At 34.6% G+C, this 10,012-nt stretch overlaps 1 protein-coding gene across 2 annotated transcripts in view; it reads right to left on the bottom strand.

Moving 5' to 3' along the window:
- Positions 1–374: 374 nt before the first annotated feature.
- The window catches only part of LOC111403839 (calcium-transporting ATPase 8, plasma membrane-type-like), a 45,842-nt gene continuing 36,204 nt past the window's right edge, over positions 375–10,012 (bottom strand). The window contains exons 20-34 of one of the 2 annotated variants that reach the window (XM_023032466.1): positions 7,456–7,521; positions 7,272–7,370; positions 6,361–6,471; positions 5,944–6,114; positions 5,214–5,273; positions 4,141–4,305; positions 3,929–4,045; positions 3,304–3,402; positions 2,704–2,841; positions 2,488–2,588; positions 1,377–1,422; positions 1,127–1,261; positions 886–993; positions 698–789; positions 375–519 (exon numbers count right to left, since the gene is read on the bottom strand). In XM_023032466.1, coding sequence (XP_022888234.1) covers positions 438–519; positions 698–789; positions 886–993; positions 1,127–1,261; positions 1,377–1,422; positions 2,488–2,588; positions 2,704–2,841; positions 3,304–3,402; positions 3,929–4,045; positions 4,141–4,305; positions 5,214–5,273; positions 5,944–6,114; positions 6,361–6,471; positions 7,272–7,370; positions 7,456–7,521 — 1,590 coding nt within the window. In that variant the 3' untranslated portion in view covers positions 375–437. The remainder of the gene's footprint in view (positions 520–697; positions 790–885; positions 994–1,126; positions 1,262–1,376; positions 1,423–2,487; positions 2,589–2,703; positions 2,842–3,303; positions 3,403–3,928; positions 4,046–4,140; positions 4,306–5,213; positions 5,274–5,943; positions 6,115–6,360; positions 6,472–7,271; positions 7,371–7,455; positions 7,522–10,012) is intronic. The other variant, XM_023032465.1, reaches the window with a different exon arrangement.

Here is a 10,012-nt window from a genome sequence, read left to right as displayed (position 1 = left end):
GCCCCCATTGATAGCTATTACTTTGTGAGGAGCAAGGAGGGGAAGATCTTGGCTGCTATTACAACAATCATTCATAGCAACAATGATACACCTTATGGGTTGTAATTAATTTGATGTGGTGATTTAAAGTATGTGGGCCGAAAATAAACCCTAATTAGAATTCTAGTCGTAATGGGACGACTCAAATTATTTCCTATATATAAAGGTCAGGTCCCCTCTCCGCTCCATATGTTTTTATTGGCTTGCCCCCATTGATAGCTATTACTTTGTGAGGAGCAAGGAGGGGAAGATCTTGGCTGCTATTACAACAATCATTCATATCAACAATGGCTTCCGCAGGTATGAATTCGTTTTATTAATTTATTATGTGGTAATTCTTGATTCTTGGCATGATTACAAATAAATATTAACAACAAATAGTCGTGTTCACCTCTTTGTTAATGCGATTTCCTTGTGATGAATTTGCTGAAAGGCTTACTAGGAACGGGAATCAGTTTCCCAATAATTGCAAGTGGCCAGCTGGGCAAGAAAAACCATCAAAATGGCATGTGAGCTTCAAGAATTAAGAGCATGCTAAATGGATGAAAGTCATAGACCCACACTTCAGTATTGGGAAATATAACGCCACATGAATCAATGTCAACTGTACGAAGAATAATTAGGTGTTAGAAGAATAATTAGGTAACGACAAACGAACCTGATAGCACCAATAGCTATGGAAACAAGCCACAACTTCCAACTGAGTCGAATAGTTGAAGTGAACTTCCCAAGAAACGTGATTATTATCACCTGGAAAAAGGGTAGATATATAAATCAGCAAAGATGATCAATTTGACCTTAAAAATAAATTTGTACTCAGAAAAATGCAGAGGGGTTGGAGAATACCTGAAGCACAAGAGTAAGGCCAACGATACCCATGAAAAGACGATTTTTGTTTACTCCCTTCCACACATTGATCTCATCTGGCTTTCTAGCATTAAATTCATTAAATATCTGAAATTAGATACATAAAACGATATCAGTGAAATCACGTCATTATAGCGAAAAAAAAACAAGGATCGGTTAAATCACATCTCATAATAGCAATGAAAACACTTACTAATGAACTAAACAATGTGTAATTTACCTGGCACAAGACGAATGCATTAAAAATCAGCGTATTCTTTAATTTGAAGGCATGGTCACGACTGTCATGCTCTAAATTCAGGATTTTAGTTCCGCTAAAATTGAGGACAAGGAGAACTGCCACTTGATATAGAGCCTGCAATAAGTGAACCACCAATAGAAGATTACAGCAAAACCTAAAAGAGACTCTATTCTTCTTTTCCTAGACTTTAAAATGCAGTAGGAAAGTTATCACAGAAAGAAAGCTGTACCTGAATGATCAAGTTCCTCCACATAATATTTGTTATGAGAGGCTCCCTGAAATAGCAGCAGCATCTTATTCAACAAGGATTCATTATGTAATTCAGTCACAGAAAAATGCATTTCCTCATGAAGAAATCAATATAAGTGGATTTTCAAAAAAGAACGGAACCCCATCCCAGTGCCACATTGTCAAAGACGCATCTGCCATTCTGTTTCTATTTCAGAGCCAGAGCACGCCTCTAAATATAAAAATAGGGTAACCAGGCAAGCTTGCAGATCATAAAGGTTATGTGTTTCTTAGTAGGATCGTACGAGGAGTCATTGCTACTGCATCAACATATCATTTATTTCTGTTTTCATTCTCTTTTTCATCTTTCTAGGTGAAACAAGAAGAATCCATTCAGTTTTGAATAATAATATCTGAATGACGTGGTACAAAGGTGTATAAATATACAAAGAGAACATAGAACACATCAAGTAAGCAATTCAGTTATGAAGCACAATTCTGACAATGTAATATGAAGTTATAAATATACGAGCATCATTATCCATCATTGGTGAAGCATAACCACAACTTCAATAATAAAGGCAGGCTAATTTATTTCGGCAGATGGAATTTTATTTTCCAATAGTGCACTATGCTCACTACTTAATGACTTACCACAGATGGCTTGTTACGTGTAACAGCAGCACTTCACATAAAGCTACAATCTGATAAATTTTATAGGATGTAGAAAACGAAAGTCAACAACACAGACAAAAATCTAAGGCTTATTCCCAATAAACATGCGATTAACAAAAATAATCATTTTTTATCACTCCATTCGAATCAATGCTACATCTACTAAAATGTCAACAAAATCCAATATTTTGTAACCATTCTCAAGTCATGATAAGGTTGGTATAAATCTCTGTCTTTCTTTGAATACGTTCACATTACTTTTTTGAGTGCAAGCAATATGTCAATACAGAATCCAATGAGGATTCTACATTAATTATTTCTCTTCTGGTAAGCGGGGAGGAGAGAAGAGTAGTATAACCGTCCAGAGACGCAAAACCAATTTTTGAATTACTTAAAAAATGATTTTAGAGCATTTCATCATATGTGGCAAAACAAACCTTCTACCAACGGGAGGTCCACGCATGAGATGATCAGTGGGAGGTTCTGTTGCAAGTGCAAGAGCTCCTAGTGTATCCATGATAAGGTTTACCCACAGAAGCTGTATTGAAGAAATACAATGTCAAAGTTACTATTCAAGTACTCTCACTCACATAAGAAACAACTGAGAGATCTACAACCATACATGCTAGCAGGTAGAGATAGGGAGAACGAACCTGCACAGCATTTAGTGGGACATTACCAGAAGAAACTGCAGACACTACATTAATTATCAGGGCAGCAACATTAACTGTGAGCTGAAATTGTATAAATTTCTGTATATTGGCATACACAGATCTTCCCCATCTCACAACCTGCAATTCGTATAAAATATACTAAGCAATCTGAACTTCTAGCAATCACAATGATTCAATTCTGAGATGGTTTAAAACTTATACCAGCAAGTAATGACATAAACCAGTGAACGATAGAAAAACTGAGAAACAAAAAAATTAATTTATTATATAGATGAATATTTAGTTTAAATTTCAAATAGTGAGAGGATGCTTTTCATCACACCATGGCAAGCCAATGAAAAACTTGAAGCATCCAGATGAAATCGTTTGAGTGCTAGCTCTTCAAGTGGACAACAAAAGATATAAGATGATAATTGATAACGTCTAGTTCTGCACTAATACAATCACCAAGTGGAGCGGTTTTAGTTTCAATTAAAGCAATGCTATTCGTATTCCTGACTGAAGGAAATTACAGAATTATTTTACTTGAAAGCAGATATGAACAAGCTTCGACCAGAATACTGTGAAACGGGGACTGACCTTCACCACTGAAGCAAAATTATCATCCAGTATGATAATATCTGAGCTCTCTTTAGCAACTTCTGTGCCTTGGATACCCATTGCAAGACCTATATCTGCCTAAACCATGATAAAATTGCATACAAGATCACATGAACCAAAGAAGCAAAAAAGAAGACTTTAACGAAGTGCAACGGACAAGTCTTCAACCAGATTAATATTCTTCTACCGATACTCTTTTATACAGTAAGTACTATGATGAAACTCATGAACCCAGAGCATTCAAATGTTTGTTTCAAAAACTTGTCTCCATGTAAATACAGTTCACTTTTAGGAAATTTAATTTGATCTTTTCTAAATTCCAGTCCATGTCTATCAAGCACAATGAAACTGATATACCGGCAGTTATTACATACAAAGTTAATTAGGATTTCTGAGATGAAATCACTCATCTTTTATAATCTAAACCAAATAGTCAACGTGTATGTTTGAATTTGTAACCGACAAGAACATGGTTCAGACACTATTGTGACAAGTGTACTTGTTCGGGTGAGATAAGTAGCTTGTAAGATGGATCCTCGAAAAGTAGGTAGACATGTACTTCTTGAAAAAGCCTTCTCAAAAGAAATAATCTAAGGTTTTTCACCTCATGTAGTGCCGGAGCATCATTAGTGCCATCTCCAGTAACAGCAACTACGTGTCCCCTCTTCCTTAGTGCTTGCACAAGCAAAAGTTTATCATTTGGAGATGATCGGCCCATCACCTGATCATACAAGAAGTCATCACTGTCTCTCCAAAACTAGCACAAACTAACCACTGCCAAGATATCCAGATCACAAGTTAGTTTACAGCTCATACAGAAATTTTGTCAGCAACTTCTAGTCTTCGTGTGTCGGACAAGTCACGGAATGTCTTTCCATCAATAAGATTAGGCTCAGTAGCATCTATATTTGATCCTAATATCCCACACTCTAAAGCTATTGCTCTAGCTGTTTGAAGATTATCACCAGTGACCATCCGCACCTATAAATTGATAAAGCAAAAAATCAACAAAATTGAAACAGTTAAGAAGCTGCAAGTGAAATCGACAGACCAGCACAATAGAAAGGCTAGGAATCCAGTTTGAATCAAACCAGATTCTACACCAAAGTTCCACAAGCAAAGAAAATGCCAGGAGTGAAAAGGCTCCGTTTCTGACACTATTCCAAAATAATCACACTCTACTGATGTATGTGTCAAAATATTGAAAAGCCATTACAACATCGGTTAGATAAAAGTTTCAGTCCAACTAAAATTAAGATAATTGCCATTTACACACTAATAGCAGTAGGCTATCTGGACAAGATAATAAGCAATCTCCGATGTCGTAAGGATATACAAAAAATTTTCTAGTGTCAGAAAAGTAGCTCTTGAAATGTTATTTAAACTAAAGGATCAGAACTGTTGGGCGGGAACAAATAGTTCTGTACAGGACCAGAATATTATGGAAGAATCAAAAACTTTCTTAAATAAGAATGGTAAAACATTTGAATAAACAGCTCTGCTCGAAATCTGCAGGAGTATCGAGCATAGCTTGGAAGACAAGACTATAATATCAGCCATGACTAACATAAAATGGAAGCAGCATAACTACCGACACAAAATGGCTACTCCCAGACGCAGACAGCACCAATTTTCCCACATTCAAGTTGGATAAAAAAAATCTGGGAGCAAGGACATATAGACTTATTGGACAAACACTTGCGTATAAGATAGTTTATCAGCAACCGATGTGCTTATCTTTTGAGCTAATAAAGAAAGCCAAAATAAAGGATGAAATGACAGTAGATTGTTAAGGATAGAAAACATGCTGCTCAATCACATAAATATAAGAGAAAAATGACAAGAACGTGCTTGTGTGTTTCACAGAGAGAGAGAGAGAGAGAGGTTACCTTAACACCAGCATTAATACATAATTGAACTGCATCTCTCACTCCAGGACGACAAGGATCCTACATCAGAGATAAACAAACTAAGTGACAAAATCATGCATATAAGTTCATACAAATCTATTTTATACATGGAAAAGTGGTTTTGACATTTAAAAATTGATCCACGGAAGTAGTGCCCCAAAAAATAAGAGAGACAGGAAAACTTTACAGAACATAACTTTGGGAACATATGACATATGAAGTGCTACTCAGAACTAAGGTAAAGGGCCAAGAATAATATAAAATCAGGCACCAAAACACACAAAACTATAATAAAGACTATCAATGTCGACCTCCCAAAACTAGATGGAAGTATATTTTTATGATCGGGATCATAGCCATCGCCAATAGGAACAGTCAGGCAACCGCCAGTGAGCAATCTGCTGATGGTGAGAAGCAAAATCTCTTTGATCAGCAAGTGGTCCAATATTTAAATTGATAATTCATATTCGAAAATACCATCATAAGTGAAATTTTCTCACTGTGTATACAGGTATGTGAAGCTGAAGAGCTGACATCTGATGAAAACTTAAGTTTGTTTCCCTCTTTGGCGAAAACAATATATCATTTCTAATACTAAGAATCTGATTTACAAAATGACAACCCAGACATTTCATTTTTAACTAAATAGTTAATTTATTAGGGAAGCTAAACGTCAATAATAATCAAAGGCAGAACAACTTATCAGTACCTTGATGCCGACAATGGCCAGTAAACTAAGGTCTCCCTCGGGTAACTGCCAACTTGACAGTTCCTCTTCACCACTTGGAACCTTCTCCATTTCATATGGCCTGTAAGCAATAGCAACACACCGCAAACTACTGGCAGCCATATCTTCGATTGCTTTCTTAAAAACCAATAACTGCAAACGAGAATAAAATTATTTAACAGCAGTGTTAAAAAAAATTCAAAAGTACTAATTCTCAAGAAATGATTTTTAGTATCTTTTCTCATCACATCGAGATAGGCTTGCTTACAACTCAGATGTATTAGGAAAATACAAACACCTTTTCATTTAGAAACTATTAAGTTGTAGCAAATAGAAGTTAACCAGGGAGCAAGGAGAAGGGACAGCTATTTAACCAAGAAAGGAAATGTTTCAGAAAACCTTTTCTTCATCCATGGGTGCCACATGATCATTTGCATCGATGTAACTTGTACAAGATGCAAGGACTATTTCTGCAGCCCCTTTCCAGTGCACATTAACTTCTGAATCCGACTGCAAAAATCATGATTTCAAAGTATGATGAATGAATACATTGAGCCCACATATAATAGGAAAGTGCTTTCAACCTTGAATTGTCAAAAAATTTACCAACCTAAAAACTTGTGCTAAAAACCTTAACAAACGTACTACCACAGTACAAGAGAACCTGGTGGTGACGTGAGCATAAGCACCAAAAGTCTGTAGTCTCATAATTAGTTCAAATAATGTAAAATAAAGAATTTGTGATAGATCATTTGATAAGCCTTTGGAAATCTATTGAAAAATAATAATAATAATAATAATAATAATAATAATAATAATAATAATAATAATAATAATAATAATAATAATAATAATAATAATAATAATAATAATAATAATAATAATAATAATAATAATAATAATAATAATAATAATAATAATAATAATAATAATAATAATAATAATAATAATAATAATAATAATAATAATAATAATAATAATAATAATAATAATAATAATAATAATAATAATAATAATAATAATAATAATAAGTCTGTTTATCATCTAATCACTTAAAATGATATCTTCAAAATAAGAAAAAAATAAAAAATAAATTCTTTCTTTTCTTCCCCCCTATGCCCACCAATATTTCATTTATATAAGTATTATCAAGTAGAAAGAGAAAGATGTAAACAATATATAACATCAGAACTGATTTCTCCAATTACTAATTTCACAGCAACACCACCTCGCTTTTTCTCTGAGTTGAATGGAAAAGCATGGATTATCATTAAACAATATATAACATCCGAACTGATTGCTCCAATTACCAGTTTCACAGCAACACCCCCTCGCTTTTTCTCTGAGTTGAATGGAAAAGCATGGATTATCATTGATTTTGATTTTGCAGCGTTGAAATCCATCCCAAGCTACAGGAGACAACGATTAATCAAATCAATTCATTGAAGAGAACAAAGAATCTAGTAACAGGCAAAATGGAATTAACAGAATTACATTAACTCCCCACTGAAGAATGGCCTTTTCTGTTGGTGATCCAGAAACCTCCAGGGCTCCACCACTCTGTAAACAACCAGCCACAGCAAAGTGTACATGCTTTTTGCAAAGCTTTTACAATGTAAAAAATTAAAAACAAGATAGTCACAGCTACAACATTAGCAACATCATAAACCAAAGACAAGCTAGGCCCTAGATGTTTTTGAACTTGAAGTATACAGCTACTTAATCAGTCCAGCTCTTATATTATACAGTTATTCACCCTCGAAATATTCCTTACCGAAAACATCACATTTTAGTAAAATATAATATGGCGATGTTTAAACCTTGAAAAACTAGTGAATATGCAAACGACAAAGAATGCCAAATTCCTTGATTAAAAAAAATAAGGTACCTATCGAAAAAAATAAGAACATATATAAAATATCCAACGGACTTATATACACATTGTGCCAAAAGTTAAAATGCTTTCTGTAGGTTACAAATCCTAGTGATTTGACATTAAAGTAGAAGTCCATTTCAAATTTATAGCCAATGTCATGCACACATGAGTAACATGCCACCACAATTTAAGGAGCTAATAAATTTCCTTGCATCGCAAGTAATATGCCTTAAGCATCTTTAAAACCTTTCGCTAAGAATGTAAATTGAAATTAGAATAAGTAATTGTTGGGCAAATTGTTGTCAAACGACTCTTAGGTGATGATGTAACTCGATAAATTTTCTCAAATGGCATCAACAAAAATGATTGAACAATAAATCGACACCTCAATGAAATGACTCGACCCAAAACTGTTTGGGCCATTGGAACCAACCTAATTTAATTAGTATTACTTATGGCCCATTTCCCCTTATTTGAATGACTTATAAATGTGAAGTACGTAGTGATACACTTAGCCCACTTACCCTCCTATTGGGCTTGATCCATTACTGTACACTATTGTTACCTATTTATTTTGGCTGTCTATCTTTTGGTCCTCAATGCATGCATTTCTGCTTCCCTACCTTTGATAGAAAATGGGTGGCTTTCTATTTATGTTCTTTACTACAGCTTTTCTTTACTTTACTACCTTTATGGCTAATCTCATACTATCATTATACCTTCTTTTGTGCGTCCTAAGTGGGTGAACAAGAAGCAACTATAAGTGTGAAGTGGTCGAGGGATTTTGGGTCTTTTTCATTGTGGCGTTGATTGATTGGAGATCCTGAGCCCAGGAAAAGCCTTAATGATCTTCTCTTCCACATAATATCTGGTATTAGAGTCTAAAATGGGCATTTTCCAGCCATAAATCAACTGAAAGACATCGAAATCCCACCATTTTTCTAAGCAGCCAAACCTGAAATTGTCGATTTCGGCCAAACCAATCACCGATCGGAGAAACGGAGGCCATTCCAATACTCAATAGGTAGAGGCGATTCTTTTTAGATGGTGTGTTAAGGAAGTGATGGCCAGCTATGGCGATGGGTAGACCTCCGACGGTTGCATGTAGGCAGCGCATGTTGGCGAATTTGAAGAAGCTTTCTTCAGAGAGTTTGTTCATATTATTTTTCTGAAAAATTTGGATAGTTTTGTCCCTGGATGCTCGGTTTGCGATCATTGGTCAATCGCATTGGTACATTTGCTGAAACTTTAGGACGAATAATGGTGTCCCTAAAGTAGCAGATTTGCATTTCTCAAATTCACTAACCTTCAGGCATCGTCCAGGTAAATTGGCTTATTCTAGTTAAATTTCAACACTAGTGTATCATCGTGTAGGGTAGGTGTTACCAAGTGGGAAAACCATTACTTATGCTAGAGATTAGGAATTACTCGCTCTTGCGTGATTGAAGTATTTATTTTTGAAAAATCCATATATTACTTTTGTGGTATACTATGTGGAATTGCTTTGGTTGAAATTGTTTTAGTTGACGTATTTTGTTGTTGCCTCGTTAATTCTGAAAAAATACCTAGACCTCACCCGTTCAAATGTTCCCTTGATCTAAGATAGCAAATCTTATAAAACCCTATGAATCTAGAATGGCGTATATTGTCTGCGACCCTAGGATTATTTCGCGTGGTTTAATTGTGATTCTACACATTTTTGGATTGATTCATAAATATGACAACTCTCAATTTTGATTTGAGAATTTTTAAAGGAAAATGTGATTTTTCTATATAACAACAAAAGATGAGATATATTTTGGTCCAATAAAAGGTTTCAAAAACCATTAACGGTAACTTTTTTTGCTGATTTTTTCAAAAGAACAAAAAGAAGAAGTCGGTAAGCTTGCTTATACTTTAATCATTTTACACTTATCTGACGCTATTTTGAAAAAAGTGGGTAAACTAAAAACCACTAAAGAACATTGCAAAAAATTGTAAGACCTGTATTTGCTCAAATCTACTCCGAACAAGCATTACTTATTTGAACAGTTTTTCAATTTTAAAATGGATCTTTGAAAGGACCTTGATAACAATTTAGATATGTTTAACAAACTTGTTCAAGATATTATTAATTGTGAAGAGTCGGTATCTGAACCTACAAGGCCATAATTTTACCTAATTCCATACTTGAAA

Source organism: Olea europaea, chromosome 11 (assembly GCF_002742605.1).
Source record: "Olea europaea var. sylvestris chromosome 11, O_europaea_v1, whole genome shotgun sequence".
Taxonomy (NCBI): domain Eukaryota; kingdom Viridiplantae; phylum Streptophyta; class Magnoliopsida; order Lamiales; family Oleaceae; genus Olea; species Olea europaea.
This window is presented reverse-complemented; position numbering and strand designations above follow the sequence as displayed.